At 40.2% G+C, this 23,818-nt stretch overlaps 1 protein-coding gene across 3 annotated transcripts in view; it reads left to right on the top strand.

Moving 5' to 3' along the window:
- prkg2l (protein kinase cGMP-dependent 2, like) overlaps positions 1-23,818 on the top strand; it is a 58,383-nt gene that overhangs the window by 20,790 nt on the left and 13,775 nt on the right. For all 3 annotated transcript variants that reach the window (XM_073025331.1, XM_073025332.1, XM_073025333.1), the window contains exons 9-15: positions 1,301-1,369; positions 3,853-3,951; positions 6,987-7,137; positions 8,236-8,372; positions 16,592-16,681; positions 17,943-18,084; positions 21,051-21,214. In XM_073025331.1, the coding sequence (XP_072881432.1) occupies positions 1,301-1,369; positions 3,853-3,951; positions 6,987-7,137; positions 8,236-8,372; positions 16,592-16,681; positions 17,943-18,084; positions 21,051-21,214 (852 nt within the window). The remainder of the gene's footprint in view (positions 1-1,300; positions 1,370-3,852; positions 3,952-6,986; positions 7,138-8,235; positions 8,373-16,591; positions 16,682-17,942; positions 18,085-21,050; positions 21,215-23,818) is intronic.

Here is a 23,818-nt window from a genome sequence, read left to right as displayed (position 1 = left end):
CCTATAGTGGGTGAGCCCAAAACTAGAGGGAACAGCCTCAGAATAAGGGGATGTCCATTTAGTACAGAGATGAAGAGGAATTTCTTTAGCACAAGGGTAGTGAATCTGTTGAATTCATTGCCACAGATGGCTATGAAGGTCAAGTCATTGAGTATATTTAAAGGATAGGTTGTTGATTAGTCAGGGTGTCAAAGGTTACAGGAAAAGGTAGGAGAGTGGGATTGAGAAGCATAATAAATCAGCCATGATGGAATGGGGGAGCAGACTCAATGAGCCAAATGACGTAATTTTACTCCTACGTCTTATGGCCTTATGGTGTTAATTGAGACTTAAGTATAGATATGTGGAATTCCTCAATGCTACAAGTGTGTTCACAGGGTTGTAGCATATGCCGCTTCATCAGAATTAGAATTAAATTATTATTGTCAGATGTACCAAACAGCCTATCTTGCATACTTTAGTTACGGAACAATTCATTACACAGTGCATTAAGGTAATACAAAATAAAATAATGGGAGAATGCAGAATTAAGTGTAACAGCTACAGAGAAAGTGCAGTGCAGATAAACAATGAGGTGCAAGAACATAATGAGTAGATTGTGAGGTCAAGAATTCATCTTGTCATATTAGGGACCTATTTAATATAACAGTGGGTACAAGCTGGTGGCACGTGCTTTCCAAATGTATATTCTACCCAATGGAAGAAGAGAGAATATCTGGAGTTGGTGGGGTTTTTGTTAATGCTGACTGCTTTACTGATGCAGCGGGCAGTATAGACAGAGTCCATGGAGCGAGGCTGGTTGCCGCGCTGTGCTCAGCTGTCGCCACAATCCTCCGCGGTTTCTTACGGCCAAGTGCAGAGTAGTTGCCATCCCAAGCCATTATACCTCTAGGCAAGATGCTTTCAATGGAGCTTTGAGGGTCAATGGAGACATACTAAATTTATTTAGCCTCCTGAGGAAGCAGAGGCATTGGGTGAATTTTCTCGGCCATGCGTAGTTTCATTTGCATAGTTTTTGTATCAAGAAAGGCTTTACAGAACATAGGGAGAAGCAGAGGGCTTGGATGGAACTTAAATGTATTAGCGGTGGTAGATGCCAAGACTATTGCTACCAAGTCTCTAAGTTCCTCGTTAAATGTTTCAAATAAAAGTCAGCAATTATTATTAATTTGAAGTATTAATATGAAGTACAATGAATGGAAAAATTAATTCTAAAAAAAGATTATGCCGATCAAAGAGTCTCGCATTAGAGAAAACAGCTCTAATCTGATGCCAACATCTTTTCTTTCTCCTTACACAGTGAGGATCTTCGTTCTGCAAACATAATTGCAGATGATGATGATACCCAGTGCCTGGTAATAGATCGCGAGTAAGTCCTACCTGTGGTGTGAACCTTCATCCAGTGTGCAGTGGCGTACTTAGTGCTTTATCAAGCTTGACAGGAAAATTATTTGCTTTAGAAATATTTAAATCATCGTTGGCTCTGCAGTGTCCTGACTAGGATTTTTTAATAAATCACAACAAGTAAAATATCATTACTTGAGTTTGGGGGTTATAGTAACCCTAATAATCAAATGATATCACGACACCCTTTCCTTTTGCTCTAACCCTCCCAGCATGTACTCGCAACTGACCAATGCGCAACCCCCTAATGATCCAAATGAGGCACAATTTCCAATAACTTCCCTGTTCACATCGCCCGAAATGCAGTACCTTTGTAGTTGAAATGTCTTAATTTAAAGTATAACACCCAACTATCTATAAACAGCAGTCCCCCTTAATCGAACATTAAATTTCACACTGCCACTCACTTACTGGCTTGTGCGAACAATATTTCACTTCCCATCAACTTTTCAGCCTCTGCCTGTGTCACTGTTAATACAATCGTTAATATTCCAAAAGTTACTAAGTTACACTTCAAGGTGATCAAATATAACTTCAGTGATTACATTGTACTTCAGTAATAGGTGAGAATCAATTTCAATGAATTGGCAGTCACAATAGAAAACATTTTAGCTCGGGGAAATCAGACTTCAAGGTCTTCCCAGAAGCTGCTTTTTGTTGCTGAACCAAACTGCTGACATTTTAAGTCCTAGACTTCAGTTTGTTCATTCGCAATGTTTTGGTTGTTGCAACTTGCAAGTTAGCCTGTGATACTGCACTTGAGGCCAATTTCTAGAACTGAGGAACACAATTTCTCTCACTGTACAGCCTCCTGAACACCAACTAATCCCTGTTAATGTTGTACAGTTGTTATTCCTTCTTACTATAGATGATATAATGCAGAGAATACTGTTTAGCACATTGTGCTGGGGATTTGTACTGAATTTACCATTAATCACATTCTCTTTCCCTTGGTATTGTAAATATTTCCCTTCCAATAGACATTCAATTCTCTTTTGATTATTGCTGTCAAATGTGATTCCTTTGCCTTTTCAGACAGCAGCACTAGAATTTTGTTTTTCAAAGAAAATATGCTACATAGACTCACTTGTTCCTTGCCAAATTATTTTAAACCATTATCTATCATTTTGCCAGTGGAATTAATTCCTCACGATCTGCCCTAACCTTCTCCTCTCCACAGCAAACATTACCAATTTCAAATCAAATGTTTATCTCATAGGAACTGGGAATATTTCATAATTGATACATTTTCAGTTAATCACTGAATTATGAAAGATTCACATTTATGAAAACTCAATTTAAAGGAATATGCAAAGGTCTGGTGATATCAACTACTAAAGCCAATTGGTTGTGAATGATACTTAGAGATCTGGTTTCAGAGTGTCTGATACTGGAACTTTTGCCAACTAACCTGATTGGTCTGACATCTGGACCCCTCCATAGTATCTAGAAATCATGCTGTGTGATACTAGAAACAATAAACTTGTTTATTAACTGAAATTTGAATATCATAAAATAGATTTCAGTCTCAGCTTCTCGAGTAGTGAAGTTCAATCAAGTTAATAAAATTGAAGAAATCTCTGTTAAACACTGAATGCAAATAAATTTTGACAGTTTTCTGAACTGGCTTAATTTTGGTTTAATTCAACAAAATAAAATTTATCTACTTCCAATTATATTTAGTGTCTAAAGTATGTAAAACTTTCCTTCCTGTTGCCCTCACCATCCTCATTCCTCTGATTCCCATCTCTCCTCGTTTCATCCCTGCCCTTCTCCTCCTCTTCCCTTCTCTAGTCCATTCCTTCCACTCCATTAGACCATAAGATATAGGAACAGAATTAGGCCATTCAGCCCATCGAGTCCACTCTGCCATTCCATCATGGTTGATACTGGATTCCATTCAACCCCATACCTGCCCTCTCACTATATCCCTTGATGCCCGACTAATCAGGAATCTATCAGCTTCGGCTTTAAATATACCCAGAGACTGGACCTCAACTGCAGTCTGTGGCAGAGTATTCACTGCTCTTTGACTAAAAAAAATTCCCCCCTTACTTCTGTTCTAAAAGGTTGCTCCTCAGTCCTGACGCTGTGCCCACTAGTTCTGGATACCCCCACCAGAGGAAACATCCTCTCTACATCCAACTGTCCAGTCCTTTCAACATTCGGTAGGTTTCAATGAGATCCCCCCTGAATTCTTACAAATTCCAGTGAGTACAAGCTCAAAGCTGCCAAACGCTACTCAAATGTTAACCCCTTCATTCCCAGAAACATCCTCATGAATCTCCTCTGGATTCTCTCCAATAACAATATATCCTTTCTGAGATAAGGAGCCCACTCCCTTGTATCCCCCACTCTCCACTCAACCCAATTTGGTATACCTACTTCAAAGTTTTTCTTAATTATTTTATTGTATTCATCTAAATACATTTTAAAATGTGTTCCCAGCATCTTTAACCAGATGGTTGGCACCTATGAAGAACTACAGACCTACCTGAAAGAGTACGTGGAACAGCTCTCCCGCAGTGATGAGAACAGAAACGCAATGTCAGTATCCTCCAAGTGTTATAATCGTTTCTAATTGAATTATTGCAGCTAGGTTGGGACATTATTTCTGGTCTACTGTTACATTTTCTGACATATTCACGAAGTCTTCATGTATAATAGAAGAGTGGGTCTCTCAGAGTCAGAAGATGTAGCTTTGTCCTACTTGAGCAATTTGGCACAAACTGTCTTACCCTGCTGGATGTATTGTACAATGGCCAGCATGTGAACAGTGCCATAGTATCACATCTCTCTATCATTCTCCATTCAAGAGCTTGCTTTTCTTTCATGCTTACCTAAATTCAAGTGCTATTTTACAAGCAGTGTGATGTGTTTGAGGGAAAGCATAGAAACATGCTTAATATGCAGAGTAATATGCATAGTACTGTGCATCAAGTAATATTCTTCACCATGTTCTTCCATCAGTTTGCCTTGTTCCAGACTTCAGCATCTGCAGTCTTTAGAGTCTCCCTCATCTGTGTTTCTGCATTGTGATTTTTCTTCCCGAGTAGATTTCCTTTTGTCTTACAGAATTTGTATGTGAGCTGCATTACTTTTTCATAATAGGATCTAATGCACATTCTGAATAATATTTCCAAACCATAAATGAACTGAAATGAATCCTTCATCAGGATCACCTGAGATCTATGATGAAGGCGCAACCAGAAATGGGGGGGGGGGGGGGGGTGCGTGTGTGTGTGTGTCCATATACTACCCTGATATTAATTTTCTTGTGGGCATTCACAGTAAATACAAAGAAACACAATCGAATCAGTGAAAAAACACTCACAAGATGGACAAGCAACCAATGTGCAAAAATCAACAAATTGTGGAAATAAAGAATTTTAAAAAACATAGATAATAATAATAATATGTAAACAACAAATAAGAATGAGATAAATAGTCCTTGAAAGTGAGTTCATAGGATACGGGAACAATTCAGCATTGGGGTGAGTGAAGTTATCAGCTCTGGTTCAAGAGCCTAGTGGTTAAGGGGAAATAACCGTTCCTGAACTTGGTGTGGGTCCTGAGGCTCCTGTACTTTCTTCCTGATAGTAGCAGCCAGAAGAGAGAGTGTTTTGGGTGATGGCGGTCTTTGATGGATGCTGCATACCTGCAACAGTGTTCCTTGTAGATGAGCTGAACAGTGAGAAAGACTTTACCCCTAATGCCATGGGCTATATACACTACTTTTTGGTAGGCTTTTCCATTCAAGGGCATTTGTGTTTCTGTACCAGTCCCTGATGCAACCCGTCAGTAAATTCTCCATTGTGCATCTATAGAAGTTTGTCAAAGTTTTAGTTAACATGCTGAATCTTCTAAGAAAGTAGAGGCACTGCTGGGCCTTCTTCGTTATGGCACTTATGTACTGCATACAAGACAGATCCTCTGAAATGATAATGCTGAGAAATTTAAAGTTGCTAGCCCTCTCCAACTCTGATCTCCTGATGAGGACTTGCTCATGGACCTCTGGTTTCCTCCTTCAGCAGTCAATAATCAGTTCTTTGGTTTTGCTGACAATGAGTGAGACTTTGTTATTTTATTTTAAATTTAAGTTGCTCAAGATTTCCAAAAACTCTTGGGTTTATGATTCCTGTGATAGCTTTTTATAATCAACCTGAATTAATCTCTAGTTATTTAGCTTCACTGTCTCTCTCTCTCTCTCAAGGTGTTCAGAAATTATGAGTAGACATTTAACCCGAGGAGCTATGCTAGTCAGCATCTTTAAAATCATCACTTTGGTGATTTAATTGATAGTTTTGAATAGGATCACAAATAAAATGCTGACAGTGTGCTGACACATCCATTACATCTCCTGGGATTTCCATGTTGATTTTAATTCTGACCAGTGACTGTACTGTAAAAAAAGTAACTATCATTCCTATCTCCAGTTACTGACATAATTTGCAGGCAAGTATGCAGTATGGTATGACATAGATTACAGACCACCTTTTTTGGGAAAAGGACAAGGCTTTCACAGAATGCCAATCACAAATGCTGGACTTGTATACTTCACATTGACCATGCTGTCAGAAAGGCAGCTCAACTTCCTTCAGGTATCAGGTTAGGAGCTCAATGGGCAACCATACCATAACTTGAAAATACTGCAGATCACTAACGCAAGAGGTTCTGCAGATGCTGGAAATCCAGAGCAACACACAGAAAATGTTGGAGGAACTCAGCAGGTCAGGCAGCATCCATGGAAGGGAATAAACAGTCAAAGTTTAGGGTCGAGGCCCTTCATCAGGACTGGAAAGGAAGTCAGAGGAGTACAAGTTGGTAGGTGATAGATGAAACCAGGTGAGGTGAAGATGGGACGGTGGAGGAGGGAATATGAAGTGAGAAGCTGGAAGATCATAGATGGGAAAAGTTAAACAATAAAAGAAGAAGAAATCTGATAGGAGAGGATGGTGAATCATGGAAGAAAAGAGTGGCACCAGAAGGAGGTGCTGGGTAGGTAAGGAGGAGAGAAGGGTAAGGGGGAAGCTAGAATAGGGAATGGATAATGAGAGAAGAGGGAAGGGGAGAGAAATTACAAGAATTTAGAGAAATTGATGTTCACGTCATCAGATTGAAGGCTACCCAGATGGAACATGAGGTATTGCTCCTCCTGAGATTTCAGATACTGCATATTTTTCTCAGGATTTCTTTGCTGTTCTTTTATATATTTATATTTATTATTTTCTCATTGAAACCCAAATCCAAGCGATATGAAAGTGGGGGATGGATTCATGACCCCTACATTCTGAGTTTAGAACCATTACCAAAAGCTCTTTTGGATCAACCACATAAATAGTGTTCTACAGATGGAATAAAAATGGGAAAATATATTAATTCTCTCCCATGCAAATTTAGGAAATCATTACAAAATCTTTTGGTGTGAATTTATACAGAACATTTGTGGGCAATAGCTGTCTGGAGTTTAATATTGTGGCAACTTGATTGCTTGATGCTTTCTGCAGAGACATGTTTTTTTTTTTGCTTTGTTACGTCATTCATTACTACCAAGTAAACTCAGATTCCCTTTATTTCCAAAGGCTCCTCACAACTCCACAGCAGGTTTCCTCTGAGTCTGTTGAAGTCACGCGACTGAGGGAAAAGGTGGCCAAGTTTTCAGACACATTCCCTGCCAGACATTTTGAAGTCATTGTGACGCTGGGCATGGGAGGTTTTGGCCGTGTAGATCTGGTAAGTGGGATTGGAAGGAGAGTGATAGAGGATGTTTGAGGACATGGAGGGCATAGTTGTCATATGATGTCTTAATGGTACAGATGAAAGTAAACCAATCAACCAGCTATTGAATTGCTTTTCAGACTTAATATAAACTGATACAACATTGATGGTAACACAGTTGCTGGCAGGGACTTTTAATGAAATTTCAATGCAAAATGCTTTGGTGTGGCACTTCACTCTTGAATATGCCAGCTGTTGACGTGTTGCACACATGTTGATCATGAGATATCACACAGACATAGCTACAGTTTCCTCAGTGCGTGCACAGCTGCTTATGGGTTGTTCCATGTAACAATTCCTTTCCAAACTAAATGCTGTTTGCACAACTGCTCGACAATTTACATAATAAATGTTCATGTTGCAGTTCACAAGCATTAGCTGTAATGTGCCCTCAGTGGCCACTTTATTAGGTACACCTGTACACCTGCTTGCTAATATAAATATATTATCAGCCAATCATGTGGCAGCATCTCAATGCATCAAAGCATGCAGGCATGGTCAAGAGCTTCAGTTGTTCAGACCAAACATCAGAAGGGGAAAGAGATATGATCTAAGTGACTTTAACTGTGGAATGGTTGTTGGTGCCAGATAGGGTGGTTTGAGTATCACAGTAACTGCTGAACTGCTAGGATTTTCATGCATAACAGTCTCTAGAGTTTACAGAAAATGGTGCAAAAAACAAAAAAATCATCCAGTGAGCAGCTGTTCCATAATGAGAGAGTTCAGCGGAGAATGGCCAGGCTGGTTCAAGCTGACAGGAAGGTGACTAATTCAAATAAGAACGCAATACAACAGTGGTGTGCAGAAGAGTATCTCTGAAAGCACAACACATAGAACCTTGACGTGGATGGGCTCCTGTAGCAGAACACCATGATCATACACTCAGAGGCCACTTTATTAGGTACAGGGGTTACCTAATAAAGTGGCTACTGAGTACATTTTATGATGCATCATACTGACGGTGAGCAAAGAGGATAAGATTATCAGTCCTGTTTTTATGTCTGATACGGCAACTGTAACTGAAATGTGCTGTACAATTTGTTGCCTTTCCAGGTGAAACTGAAGGACGAAGATGTCACCTTTGCCCTGAAATGCATCAAAAAGAAACACATTGTGGATACTCGGCAACAAGAGCACGTCTACTCGGAGAAGAACATTCTGCTTCAGACCAAATCCCAGTTCATTGTAAGGTGAGTGAAGCTTCATTCTCTAGAGGACATTTAGGGTTTGAAGCCAGATGTGTGCACTTTCCAATCATTCTTAAGACTGATTATATCCTGATTCAAGTGTTTACATGTGTGCATGTGCACTTTGCGTGGGTGTGTGTGTGTGAAAACTGGTATGATGTACAGATTGGGAAGATAGGCATGTGTGTGAGTCTATCGATGTGCATACATTTATATGTACTTGTGAGCATGCATGTAACTGTGTAAATGTTTATGTAATTATGACTAGGTCATAAACTCTGTTGCTATTTTAGTGGGCACCTGGTGTGGTCTTCTGTTGCTGTTGCCCATCCATTTCAAGTTTCGAACTGTTGTGTGTACAGGGATGCTCTTCTGCACACCACTGTTGTAACGCGTGGTTATTTGAAATACTGTCGCCTTCATGTCAGTTTAAACCAGTTTGGCCATTCTTCTCTGACCTCTCTCATTTACAAGGAGTTTTTCTTCCGTCAGAACTGCCACTCACTGGATGTTTTTGTTTTTTGCATTTCTTCCCCATTCTGATGTTTGGTCTGAACAACAACTAAACCTCTTGACCATGTCTGCGTGCTTTTATGCATTGAGTTCTGCTACGTGATTGGCTGATAAGATATTTGCATGACTAACAGGTGTACCCCATAGTGTGACTGAGAGTATGCACTTTATCCAGCCATTTTCGTGTGTGTGTGTGTGTGTGTGTGTGTGTGTACACACTGGTGTTCAGTGTTAGATTAGTAATGTTGGCCTGAATATGAGTGCATTGATATATGTAAAGTTATATTTACCAGTGTAAATGTTACATTTTGGTTAAATGCTTGTGTACTTGTGTGCACATGTTTGTTTAGGTGTTTATACAAGTTTGTATGCTTGTGTATTTCACTGTGTAATTGTGTAAGTATACATAAATGAGTATGCAAATGCATGTTGATGTCATGCAAGTACTGTATGTATCTGTTTATAAGTGTTTTTCTTTTTGACCTTTTAAAATTTGCACATACCGTGATTGGGCATATATAAATATGTATGGAGTTATATGTGTGCAGGTGTCTGTACAAATGTGTCCAAATCTATTTCAGTGTGCATGGACTTCCAGCTGTGGTTATTGAGTTAACAACTGAAGTCCAGTCTTATTCAGGATTGACCGTGATTATACTTTTGCTAAACTGGTAATCAGACGTGTGTGAATAAGACATTGTATTTGATGATTTGTTTTGCAACAATATATCAGAGTTTATTTCCTCTCATTAAAGTGTTCCCCCGCCTCTTTTGTTTGCTAGACTAGGAGGTGGATGCATGGCGGATTATCAACATTGAGCTCACTTTCATTACGTTCGTTAATGTCCAGACTGAATTTGATAAATCTGGCTGCCTGATCTCTCCTCTAACATGCCTCTATGGCTTTAGCTCCTTCCTTGGCCTTTAATTAATTTCTCCCTGCACAAACCTTCCAAGGTGAAAATGGTCAGAGTTGCCTTATGAAACTGAGACTCAGCTTCTGGCATTTATGTGTCCAGCACTCCTGCTGTTTTGTGCCTTCAACTTGTCAAAGCTTCGACCAAATCTGAAGCACATGTCATTTTCAGATGTCAGCAGAAAATCTGAACATTTATGATCAAAATGAATTGTTATGTCAGATCAGTGATTTGCAATGGGTTATGTAACAAAGATAATAAACCCTTCTGCTCCAGCTGCCCATCTAAGAACACACAAGAGTCTTTTATCAAAAAATATGTTAGAATAACTTAAAAATAATAGGTAATGCTGCAAAGTATGTCATAAATGCCAATGATTCTGGAACGACAAGCACTGTTTTATAATGATTTATTTTATTTTGTATACTACTGATACACAGATTGTATAATATCCACAGATGGATAGTATAAAAATAAACTGAGGATTTCGAAATCAAATCAAAGAAAGAATGAGTAGGCGTTTCCAAAGCATCTACCATTGTTTCAAAATATTGCAACTCATCATAATGTCATAGAACACTACAGCACAAAACAGTCCCTTCAGCCCATCTAGTCTGTGTAGAACCATTATTCTGCATAGTCACACCGGCCTGCAACCAGACCATAGCTGTTCATATCCCTCCATTAAATGTTGAGATCGAACCTGCATCCACTATTTCCACTGGCAGCTCATTCCACACTCTCATCACCCTCTGAGTGAAGAAGTTTCCCTTTGTGTTCCCTGTAAACATTTCACCTTTCACCCTTTACTCATGATCTCTAGTTCTAGTCTCACCCAACCTCAGTGTTAAAGCTTGCTTGTGTTTACTCTACACTCCTCGAGGCAATAGCTAATAAATGTATTACTTTTAATGACAGTAGGAAAAGTGGCAGACAATTTTCAAGCTCACATGAAGGAGACACTTAGATAAGTCAAGATACAATCAGCAAAGGGTTGTGTCAGAATTGGCAGGTTTGTCATTAGTTGAAATCAGCAGACAAGGTCTCCTGTGCCATCTTGAATTCAGAAGATCTCATTGCAATATATATAAAATTCATAAAGGACTTAAATGGGTAGATGCAAAGTAAGTATCCCATCCCCTCTCACCTAAAATCCTATAACCAAGAATCACATTCTCAAAGTTAAAGCTGAGCCATACAGGATAGAGTTAAGAGGAAAGTTTTTCACCTGAGGGCAAAGAATCTTTGAAGTTTTCTATCCAAGAGACAGTAGTCAACACATCTTTAGAAATTAATTGCAGCATGGTGCATGAGTTTAGTGTAGGAAAGCTGATATAAAAGATCCTGCCATAATCTTATTCAGTGGTGGGTAGGCTTGTGGGCTGAATGGTCTACTCTTATTTCTACTTCCTCCTATATTAATCTGATCTTCTGTTGGTTGTGGGATAAATATTAGCTTTAATTTTGGGGGGTAATTGCAAACATAGAACCTCTCATCCAAATAGGAAGTTAGTTCCTGATGTTTCACCTGAATTACTACACCTCGGGCAGCACAACACACCCTCGACATTGCTCTGGAATAAGTGTGTAAAATGTTGTGCTCAAGACTTTGGAATGGGATTTGAACCTGCAAACTCCAGATTGCACATTAGAGGAAGTTTATAGGGTTGCAAGTAATATAGTAATTTCAGAATTAGGAAGGCAAGTATGAGGGTTTGGAATTGCAAGAGAATACTTTCAGCTCTCATTTGGGATAAGGTCACTGAACATCATGGAAATGACATTCACCATTATCTTGAAGAGCAGCAGTTCAGACATGATTCCTTTGCTCTCATTTATTACATCTTTGAATCAACCTGCTCTTCTCTATAGTCCGTCAGGATTGCAATGCTCTGTCATCTCTGATCAAGCTCTGATTCTGCAATCCCCTTTGTTCCTTTTCACTGTGTCATTCCAGTGTTCTAACTGGGGTTGGGCTTGGCGTTAGCAGGTATTTAGCTTGTGCTAATACAGTGCAGGAAGAATGGAAAAAGACTTCCAGGATTTTCTGCAAGTATTCTGTAAATAAATCTGAAATGACCTTAGCATAAGAATCAGAATCAGGTCCAATGCCATTGACATGAAGTGCTTTGAGAAACTTGTGCTGTCACACATTAAGGCTATAATCCCACCTGATCTGGACAAACACCAATTTGCCTACCGGGCAAACCGCTCCACAGAGGATGCAATCACAACAGCCCTCCATATTGCTCTGACTCACTTGGAGGAACCGAACACTTATGTGAGGATGTTATTTGTGGACTCCAGTTCTGCATTTAACACAGTCATCCCCCATTAACTGGTCAGCAATCTGAACACTCTTGGCCTTGGTTCCTCCCTGTGCTCAAGTGTCATGGAATTTTTCACAGACCGATCACAGCAAGTCAGAGTTGGTAAGCACACCTCCATCACCCTCATCTTAAAAATAGGTACCCCGCAGGGCTGTGTGCTGAGCCCTATGCTCTACACACTCTTCACACATGACTGCACCCCCATCTACACCTCCAACTCCATAATTAAATTTGCAGATGATACCACAGTGGTTGGCCTGATCTCGGACGAGAATGAAACAGCCTACAGGCTCAAGGTGGATCATTGGACGGAGTGGTGTAAGGACAACAACCTGGTCCTTAACACTTCTAAAACAAAAGAGATGATCATTGACTTCAGGAGATCGAAGGACAGAGTACTCCCTAAACATGGAGAGGTAGTGGAAAGTGTGGAAAACCTAAAGTTCCTTGGAGTTATGTTGTTAAAACAGCTGACATGCACCACCAACACCTCGCTGGTTGTAAAAAAAAGGCACAACAAAGACTCTTCTACCTCAGAAAGCTGAAACAGGCCAAACTCCCACAAAAGCTGTTGCTTAACTTCTACAGAAGCACAATTGTAACCATCCTGACCAGCAGCGCCACAGTGTGTTATGTCAGCTGCACAGCCGCTGAGTGACAAGACCTGCATCGCGTGGTGAAGGCGGCCCAGCGAATTGTCAGGATGGAGCTCCCAGGACTGGACACCATCTATTCCAGCAGACTCAGGAGGAAAGCAATCAGCATAACCAGAGACACCACACAGCCCGGCCACTTCCTGTTTGACCCACTTCCTGCCGTCCAGCAAAAGGTTCAGGACACTAAAAGCCAGAACAAATAGACTGAGGAACAGCTTCTACCCCAGAGCTGTGGCCTCCATCACACTACTCCCACAGAATAATGACTGAAACTATCAGCACACACATGCACCCACAAGGACTCAAATATTTGCACTAATGGCGCTTTGTGCATTACTGTGATATTCTGGTGCTGCTGCAACTTATTTTCTGCTACTTATCTATTTAATACTGTTTTTCTATTACTGTCTTGTTTTTATCTACCGCTTTGTTTAATTGAGAGGAAGCCAAACTGAGTTTCATTGTATCTATGTATAATGACAATAAAGATCATTCATTCATTCATTCATTCAAAAAAAAGACATAAATGGCAAAATTGTGGCATCAACAGAGTGAAGGCATTACAAATTATTATAAGTCACAATAAAAAAATAAATACTTAAGTAGTACAAAGGAGAAATAGCGATGTAGTGTTCATAGGTTCATGAATCATTCAGAAATCTGATGGCAGAGGAGAAGATGCTTTTCCTAAAATGTTGAGATTGGATCATCAAGATCCTGTATCTTTGCTTGAAGGTAGTAGTAAGGAAAGGGCATGTCATGGTTGATGAGGCTCCTTACCATCCTCAGGAAGGATGCCGCCTTCCTGAGGGACCATTTTTGGAATGTGTCCTCAATGTTGGGGAGGATAGTGCTCATGATGGAGCTGGTTGAGTCTACAAATCTCTGAAGCTTCTTCCAATCCTGAGCATCTCCATACCAGAAAATTCCTGTAGAAATTTGCTGAAGTTTCTAATGAAATGCCAAATCTCCTCAAATTCCTTATGAAGTATATTTCTTGCGTGCTTTTGTTATGATCACCATCACATCATGAAATCTAGTGCAAAGGAATTTTTGCAGTAACTTAAAGATTTATTCTTCTTCATCATTTCCTTGAACTCAAGGATAATTTGCTTCCAGTTTGGTTCTGTGGGTTCTGAAGAGACTGATGAAGCCAATGTGAGAACCACAGGCTTCTACAGATGGGCCAGATGGTGGTTGACAGAGTGACTGGCTGGGGTGTTGAGTGATGTGTGTTCCCTCCACCACTTATGCAGAGCTTCAGTGTATTTCTGTTACATAGCTCTGGATAAAAATACTGAATTTACAAACTCTTAACGCATTTGAATGAGCTCAAGAATTGACACAGGTCTCACTGTCAAACTGCCATCATCAGATAATAATAAACCTCAAAGGCTTAAGATCCTTTGCATAAATAAACACAATCTAAATCAACTATACAAAAGTAATTAACATCATTATTCTGTACTGTAATAGCACATCTTTAACAAGCTTAGTTGATAGAATAGGAAATTTCAATCTAGTATATTACTTCCTTGGCAAAATTCAAAGTAGATCTATTATGTTTCTGCTATTAATAAATAAATCTAATTATTATAAACAACCTCTCAGAGTCTGTTTTGATTAATATTGTATGTTTCATCATGATCTTTCTTGTTTTTTTTTGTACTTCATCTGCTCCACAATACAATTTCTCCTTCATAACCTTCCACTTCAGATCAAAAACATTGAACTTGGGGCAGCATAAAGAGCAAAACACTAATGACCATTTACATGGTCAAGCCAGGCAGTACAGCACAGAGACTAACTCATATTTCAGTCTTAATTGGGAGATTCAGCAGGCACTTGGGAATCAAAGGAACTCGAATAAAAACCATGATTAACTCACTCAGGCAGAGGTGGAAATTAGAATGAATTCTCTGGGAGATTACTCTAATAAACCTCTAAAATTTACCAAGACTTCATTACAAGTTAGCCTTCTGGCTAAATTGCCTTTCTCTTTTCAGTATTCTTTATCTTTTCTCCATTCTTTATCTTAATTCAGCCATTGCATTGTGATAGAAAACAAATTCATGGTTTGGTTTCAATTGGTAGTTTTCCTTTTGATTAAAACCGTATCGCTCAGAAAGTAATTAATCTCATGAGGGAGAGGAGAGATTGGATAAGCAGAAAGCAAAGCAGATGGTGTTTGGAGATAAGAATACTATTCTCACAAAAATGAACAACAACCTCCATACATTTATCACCTTTAGCAAGGTGAAAAGACCTATGTATAATATGTATAAAGAATATACTAAAAGTTAATATGTATAAAGAAAAAAACTGCATATATAATAAATCCAAAACAAGAATAGATAATGCACGAAAATTTAATTAGGCCAGGCAGCATCTGTGGAGGAAGTAACGATGTTAGTTTTAGGTTAGTAACCATTTATCAGAACTCCTATTTCTAAATCTGAAATAGTGAATGTTTCTTTCTTCACAAATGCTGCCTGACCTGCCAAAGGCTACAGAATCATTTATTAGAGAAAATAACAGAATGCATAGTGAAAGTAGAAGGTATTAAAAATGAAAAGAAAAGCAGAGGTGTGGAGAGGTTTAGCAAAGAAATTACAGATCCTGGAGTCTTTGCAGTTGAAGGCACAACCGTGAGATGTCCACTCAATGGCCACTTTATTTGGTACGGGAGGTATCTAATAAAATAACAACTGAGTGTATGTTTGTTGTCTTCTGCTGCTGTAGGCTATCCACTTCAAGTTTCATTGCGAGTTCAGAGGTGCTCTTCGACACACCACTATTGTGGCACATGGTTACTTGAGTTACTGTTGCCTTCCTGTCAGCTTGAACCACTCTGGCCATTCTCTTCTAACCTCTCTCATTAACAAAGTGTTTTCGCCCGCATAACTGCCATTCACTGGATTTTTTTGTTGTCTGCTGCACCAATCTCTGTAAACTCTAGAGACAGGAAGATCTCAGATCAGCAATTTCTGAGATACTCAAACCACCCTGTCTGGCACCAACAATCATTCCATAGTCAGAGTCACTTAGATCACATTTCTTCCCCATTCTGATGTTTGGTCTGCACAACAACTGAAGCTCTTGACCATGTCAGTATGCTTTTATGCACTGAGTTACGTGCCACATGATTGGCTGATTAGATATTTGCATTAACAAGCAGGTTTAAAGGTGTACCTAATAAAGTGGCCACTGAGTGTATTTACACACTTAGTTGTGTAAAGCATATTGTGATCCTTCTTAGCTGCTGTTTTTCTACTTAGTTATGGTTTGGACAAAGAATTTTCCTTGCCGACTCCATCTCACACACAATGTTATTCCCATCTGGTGAGTGGGAATTTTCGATTCCTATATTCATTGTTCCCAACAGCTTCCCCTCAGCATCTTTATGATGTCTGTAGAAACAAGCAATCTGCAAGAGGAATTCAACAGCTGAAACAGCATCTGTGGGAGGAAAGGAATTGTCAAAGCTTTGGTTTGAAAACCTGCATCAGGACCCACTGGCAGGTCCAACAGATTGTTTGTTCTGACAGTTTAATTTCCTGAGCTTGTTTCTCAGTTTGTAACCCAAACTCCACAAGAGCCAAGGAGAGGAAAAAGAAGGCAGAATGTAGCACCCCCAGTTTCAAATCTAAGGGACTGCCCTGACAGAATCATTTGCCATTTCTCACCACTCAACAAGAAGTTAAACTAATAATTTGACATATGGAGAAAAGAATAAGTTCTGTTGCAAGCCTCTTACAAAAATAAAAGGTGAAAATATCTAAAGATGATCTTATTTTCACTTGTAGATTGTACCGAACTTTTCGAGATTCCAAGTACGTGTACCTGCTTCTGGAGGCGTGTCTGGGAGGAGAGCTGTGGAGCGTCCTACGTGACATGTGAGTGTATGTCATTTTTATGTTCCCTGATTGAATGCACTTACAACAGTTCACGTCTGTCCAATACATATCACTGTATAGAAACATAATATATATGTGATACACATGGCTAAGGTTACAGAGAATTAGAATACAAAGGTTACAAGCTAGATGTCAGTTGTACATAGTCATTGTCTTACTATGGATCTGACAACCTCACCTGGTCTATTGGCCTTAAAAAAAAAATGTAAGTAGTAAGTACTGGGAATATTTAGTAGGTCAGGCAGCATCTATGTAAAGGGAAACAGCTTTGGCTTACAGCTTTTTTCCACACTGCCCAGCATTGCATCTATTAAACCTTAGCCTAACCACAGGACATTTACAATGACCAATTAGCCTAATAACCAGTACATCTTTGGATTGTGGGAGGGAACTGGAGCACCTGGAGGAAATGCACACACTCACAGGAATGACATACAAACTTTTTACTGATAGTTCCAGAGTTGAACTCTGATGCCCCGAGACATAATAGCATCATGCTAACTGCTGGGTTTCCATGGTGCCTGATCTCTAACGTGTAGAAAGGCTGCGACACAGATTCACCACAGAGGTCTTAAGATATTTCTTTCAGGGAGACTTGTATACAATTCCTTTCATTCCTTTGAAGATCAACAGATTATCTTTAAAATGATTAAGTGATTTGTTAGCAGTGGTGAACAACGACTTCCTCCAGTGGAGAAAGAAGCCTAAAGGGGAACATAACCTTACAATTAGAGCCATGTCATTCAGAAGTGATTTCATAGAAATGGCAATGAAAAGCTCCCACAAGGTGTTAAGATATAGAGAGATGGTAACAACCATTCAGCACTGTTATATTGCAGATTGGGAATTACGAGATGAAAAGATTTCCTTGAAACTCATTCAGGGTATTAAATCCCAATCACAATGCCAAATGAAGGGAATACCAGTGCGTGTTCACTATTGTATAAATAAAAACAAATATCCGCATTGAAATTGGACTCTGAGCTAATCCTGACAGTGAATGGACAAAGTGCTGGATGGATTCTTTCCCCTGACTGACTGATCTTCCCAAACCATCCAGAGGTGATCGGTTTTTCCAAGTCCACATTATGACAATGGTAACAATGGCAGCTGCTGCCACAGCAATGTATTTATGCAGTGCCTTAATAGGTTGTAGCCTCCAATTAGAACATATCAGGCAGAAGGGAGAAAACAGATCCCCTTTCCTTTAGGGGTGCTCAATCTGTGCTTCTGTTTGCAGGTGTTGCTTTAATGAACCAACAGCCAAGTTTTGTGTTGGATGTGTGGTAGAGGCTTTTGATTACCTGCACAACAGAGGAATCGTCTACAGGGATCTCAAGCCTGAGAACTTGCTGCTGGACGCAGATGGATATGTAAAGATGGTATGTGCTGCTCTGGGGGAAGCCTGAATCTCACTTTTGTACTCATGTCCGTGCAGAAACAACTTCCTTCAGTCACTGGACAAAGTCCTTATTGATATATAACTTTCACTGGCATGTGAGGGTGCAAGTGGTTGCCCTGGTTATGGCTGGTACTGAGGAGTGGGGGAGGAGCATTCCACCACCCCTGGGGCATCTTACCTTGGCTGAAGCAGGAGACAGTGGTGGTTTTGGGGGGATTTCTCTGGAAATTGGAGCTAGAATTACTGATAAATGTCTTAATAAAATAGTTTAGCAGGTCACTCATTTCAACGTGCATATGTTTATGTTTATGATCCACGTGGACCTTCACAGCCAGCCAACACATCCTTCCGTTCCTTTGTGCCTTGTGTGTTTATATACTGTAGATTCCCCTTAAAGTTTGCCCAGAAATGTTTTACCTTTCGAGGACCATATTTCTGGATGGTACTAAAATGTTGAACTGTACAATGTAGCATTTATTGTCTGGGTTATTACACATTTGTCATTCGGCCCTCTCGAACAGAGATTAAAGGCAGTGTGGTGCTATTCTGAAGACAAAAATGGGAGTTACTGCCTATCTTCTGGTCACAAGTTACAACTGCCCGAATTTCTAAAACAGGTGAACTTCCCATTAACACATCTCTCTTCTGGGGACTTATCGTGCAACTGCAACAGTGATCATACTTCTGTTGCTTATGAAACAGTTTAGAACATCCGAAAAGGATGAAGAAAGCGATTTTTAAATTAAACTTCCAAGTGATTTGGATATATTGCCTCCTGTCGGGTTTCTGCTTTTTATAGTGTCAAACTCAACTGTGATGTCTTTTCTAGGGACTCTTGTTCTGCTGTCCTCTGGGGTCTGACCAGAACCCAGCTGCAGTGACTTACTAATGTTCCAACACCCATAAGCTGTACTAAATGCATAGTGGTTTGAGGTTTAATTCTGGATTCACCCCATGCTTTGAAGAACCATTCATTCCAAAGCAGTCAAATAATGCTTCCTACTGCCAAGCTGTGTAGGCAGTGATCTGACCAGAGACTTTGTTTTTAATGAAAATCCTTAACATCGTTGTGAGAGAAACACAGAACCTCTCATCGTGAAAAAAAATGCAGAGAGTGCATTTTCAAACTGCAGAATGTGCAAAAATTCTTCTTTAATCTCTAGAATGTCTTTGTTTCTTGGTAAATAAAATAGAATCTATTTGCCAGAAAAGGGGGGGGGGGCCAATAACCCGGCAACACACATTTAAAATCATTGGCTGAAAGACCTGATGAGAGAGGAGAAAACAAAGTCTTTAATGCAGTTAGTTATTGCGATTTGGAATACTCTGACTGAGTAGGAAGTGGAAGCAGATTCCACTTGAACTTTCAGAAAGCGAATTAGATAAACACTCATAAAGGAAACATTTGTAGTACTGTAGAAAAAGAGTACAATTAGTCATATAGCTTTTTCAAAGAGAGGTGGCATTGACACAAAGAGATGAATGGCTTTCTGTTCTATATCATTCTACACATTTTTGATGTTGTATTGCACATCAGCAAAAAGCAAACTGCTGGAAAAACTCAGTGGGTCCATCAGTATCTGTGGAGGTAAAGGGATGGTCAAGATTTTGATGGATATTCTACATCAGGACTGAGAGTCCAGCGTGAAGATAACCAGCATCTTCCAGAAGGACTAGTGAGGCAGGGGCTAGTAGGTGATAGATGGAACCAGATGATGGCAGATGGAGAAGGTGAAGGGGGGGGGTGCGTAGTTGACAGTGCTGAGACGAGACACAGGACACAACTTAAGAAAAAATATAGGCAGATGGAGCCAGGAGGAGCCACGAGAAGGAAGAGCTAGAGGCTGGTAGATGATTGGTGGAAACAGAAAAGAGAGGGATAATAGCAAATGGAATAAGATGGGGGAAGGATATGTCTAGTTAATGGGCAAAGTGTTGGGGAGAGATGCAAAAAAATAAATACAAGCAGGGTGAATCCGTGAGAATTGGTGGGATTGGGAAAGGATCACAGGAGAGTGGGTTTCCTGAAATTGGAATATTCAATGTCCATATCATTGGGCTGTATACTACTCAAACAGGATAGCAGAATAACAGGTGCAGTTCTAGTTTGCACTTGGCCTCATTTGACCCATTAGGTGGACCTGATGTTGATATAGGAAAGATTATGCTGACAACTAAAATAGAAACTGAAAATGTTGGAAACAATCAGAAGGTTAGGCGGCATTTGTGGAAAGAAAAACAGTTAGTGTTTCTGGTTCAGAACCCTTCGTCAGGTTGGTGACAAGAAGCTCCTATTTGAGGTTTCCAGCATCTGTTAATTTATTGATTTTCTTTGGGCAGATATTAACATTAGGATGTTAACAAATTCCTTCTCATGGGTCAGTTTGTACTTTGCTTTTCTCCATGTTGAACTTAGAGAATGAGCCAGCCCTGACACATTTCACAACCTCTTCCTAGACACATAAATTTTTACTTTTACTCAGTGAAGGGAATGTAAAAGCTACTACATGAATAGCTAGTATTGGAATGATCAACCAACTTAATTTATTCTGGAGTTAATATAGGTTAAGGAATGAATTAATGGGTTTAAATTTATTGTCATTTCAAAAAGGATTAATAAATCAAGGTGTTTTTGATGAGCTATAAATGAATGGGTCATCAGTCCAAAGCTCCTTGAGGAACTCTTTGACGAATAACAAAGGATGTTTATAAGGTCCTAAACAACCCAAGCCTTGTATGTATAGTTTGTAGGAAGACTTTTAGTTCCACGAATGTCCTGGTGTTACTGCAGGGAAAAGCAAGAGCTGGGGTGGATTTTCATTCCCGACCCTAAACACTTGTGAGGCACCATACACTAAAGCAGGCCATCGTGGACTGGAAATAGCTTTGTATATTCCAGCCAATCACTCATTTATATATCTGTTGCTTTGCCCCTCTCTCTTTCAGGCTGATCTTGGTTTTGCTAAGCGTATTGGCCTGGGCAAGAAGACCTGGACATTCTGTGGAACCCCTGAGTATGTTGCTCCAGAGATCATCATGAATAAGGGACATGACTTTGGGGCAGATTATTGGTCTCTTGGAATCCTGGTCTATGAGCTTCTAACTGGAAAGTAAGCATTGAAGCAGTATGTTTATATCACAGGGCACATTCACATCAGGTACATGCACACTTGACGCCCTCCAAAAGGGCATACTTACACAGGCACTCTCGTACAATGACCATTTAAAGTGATTTAACACAAGCTAGATCATGACTCTGTGTGACACAAGACCATATAGCCCACTGGGCCTGTGTAGGTTATTTGAAGGAACTGTCTACATTCCCTTTCTTTGATACTTACCCTTTAGCCTTGGATGCCTAGAAAGTTAGATTGTATAGCACCGTGCTTTTATATGCTACGTACTACAACTTTGCTGAAAAATGAAAAGTTTTGGCACAATATCACAGGCCAAAGGGCTTGCACTGTTTTATGTTCTAGAAGAAAATTGACTGGATTGTTCTGTGGGACTTGAAGTTTGGGTACATCATAAATATCTGCCTCGTGTTGTAGGAAGGGACCAACCTGTGCTGTGACACTCAAGAATATGCAATCCACTTCTAACCATGCAAAAATCATGGAGCTACACAGCCCAGAACAAGCCCTTCATCCCAGTCTGACTATTAAACACCTATCCGCATCAATCATGGACTAATCCCATTTGATTCTCCCCACATTCCCATCAACTCACCCCTCTTCCAGGTTCCACCTCTCATCTGCATGCTAGGGGCAATTCACAGGGGCCAATTAACCTACCAAAGCATAGAGATGTTTGGCAAACCAGGACTGTTTTCTCTGGCATGACAGAGACTGAAGGAAGATCTGGTCAAAGTCTGTAAGAACATAAGAGCCATTGATAAAGAAGACAGCTGGTTTCCTTTCTACAGCGTCGTAATATGTAATACCAGAGGGCATGCATTTAAGTTAAGGTCAAAGGGGAGATGTTCAGGGCAAGTTTTTATCACAGAGTGGTGAATGCCTGGAGCTGGCTGGCAGGGGTGGTGGTGAAGACAAGTGCAATGGAGGCTCATGAATGCAGAGAGTGGACGGATAACTTTGTGTAGGCAGAAGGGATCAGTTGGGTTAAGCATTTAATTAGTTTGGCACAACATCATGGGCTGAAGGACACAAGTTCCCTGTGCTGTCCTGTACTATGTTCTCTGTCTTTGGAGTATCCATAGGAAACCCTCATGGTCATAGGGAGAAGGTGCATGGAGTGAAGAATGGTCTAAATTTAGTCTGTTCCATGGTGGGGATGTACCACCTCACATACACATTGCACAGCAGCCAGGCTGAGATCTCTCAGAACACTAAAGGCATTCAGCTGATATTTTTGTAACTAAGTAGTTCTATTTAGAAATGTCCAACAATGCTTTCCTTTTAGCAGAATATTCAATTGGAAAAATTATGTGAATATAATACAATTCATAATTTTTTTTCTTTGCAAATGAAAGCCAAACAATCCAAGAGATGATTCTTTAGTAACAGGGCTTTCAATACACGTAAATCACTTAGCTGTAATTTTAGTGAGTGGGAGGAAGCTAGCAGGGGAGTTCTAGAAACCTCAGGACCAAGTCTCTTGCCATTCATTGTGTCCAATCTAGTGCAGTGGTTGATAGAGAGAAAATTTCAACCCATCCAAAGTTTTCAGTGGACTGGTAAAGTGAGTAATAAAATGTGACATGGAATTCAATCCCAAGTCTGAGATAATGCACCTGGGGGAAAGCAGGGCCACCACAAATAGTACAAGAAAAGAGAGTTCTTTAAGTTCACTCCCCAGTTTCTGTTGGGTTCAATAATAACTACTTTACTTATTGACCCCATTTCTGTTCTTGGCCACATGCGGACACATCTACTGTATATCCACCCTATCAAACCCTTTTGAAATCTTAACAACCTCCTTCAAGGCACCCCTCAGACCTCCCTTTTGTATTGTAGCATGGGGCCCTCTCCAATTGAAAGTCAACCAGGAGCCCGTTCTCTGCACCTCCTTTCTTTTCCTAATGCATCAAAGGGGGCAGCAGGTGTAAGGAGGGAAGAACAAAGCTGGGGCAACAAGCAGCTGAAGGCATGGCTGCCAATGAAGGAACAAAGGTGCCGTGACTGTGAATGAGCAAACTCAGGGAGAGAACATGGGATATAACAGGACTTTCAGACTCCACAAGGAGTAGATCTTCCAGTATGAACAGCAATTCATTCACACAGCTCTAAAACAAAATCAATACCGAGCAATGGATTTTGGGTTGACCTGGAATAGAGAAATTTTGTGCTCTATGGACCCTATCTATGTTTCTCGCTGCCTCAGTAAAGCAGGCAGCATATTAAAGACCCCACCAATCAGCAAGGCATTTGATAAGGTACCCCTTGCAAGGCTTATTGAGAAATCAGGGAGGCATGAGATCCAAGGGGACATTGCTTTGTGGATCCAGAACTGGCTTGGACACAGAATGCAAAGAGTGGTTGTAGACGGGTCATATTCTGCATGGAGGTCAGTCACCAGTGGAGTGCCTCAGGGATCTGTTCTGGGACCCTTACTCTTAATGATTTTTATAAATGACCTGAATGAAGAAGTGGAGGGATGGGTTACTAAATTTGCTGATGACACAAAGGTTGGGGGTGTTGTGGATAGTGTGGAGGGCTGTCAGAGGTTGTAGTGGGACATTGATAGGATGCCAA

The sequence above is a fragment of the Hemitrygon akajei genome, chromosome 21 (assembly GCF_048418815.1).
Source record: "Hemitrygon akajei chromosome 21, sHemAka1.3, whole genome shotgun sequence".
NCBI classification, from domain to species: domain Eukaryota; kingdom Metazoa; phylum Chordata; class Chondrichthyes; order Myliobatiformes; family Dasyatidae; genus Hemitrygon; species Hemitrygon akajei.
This window is presented reverse-complemented; position numbering and strand designations above follow the sequence as displayed.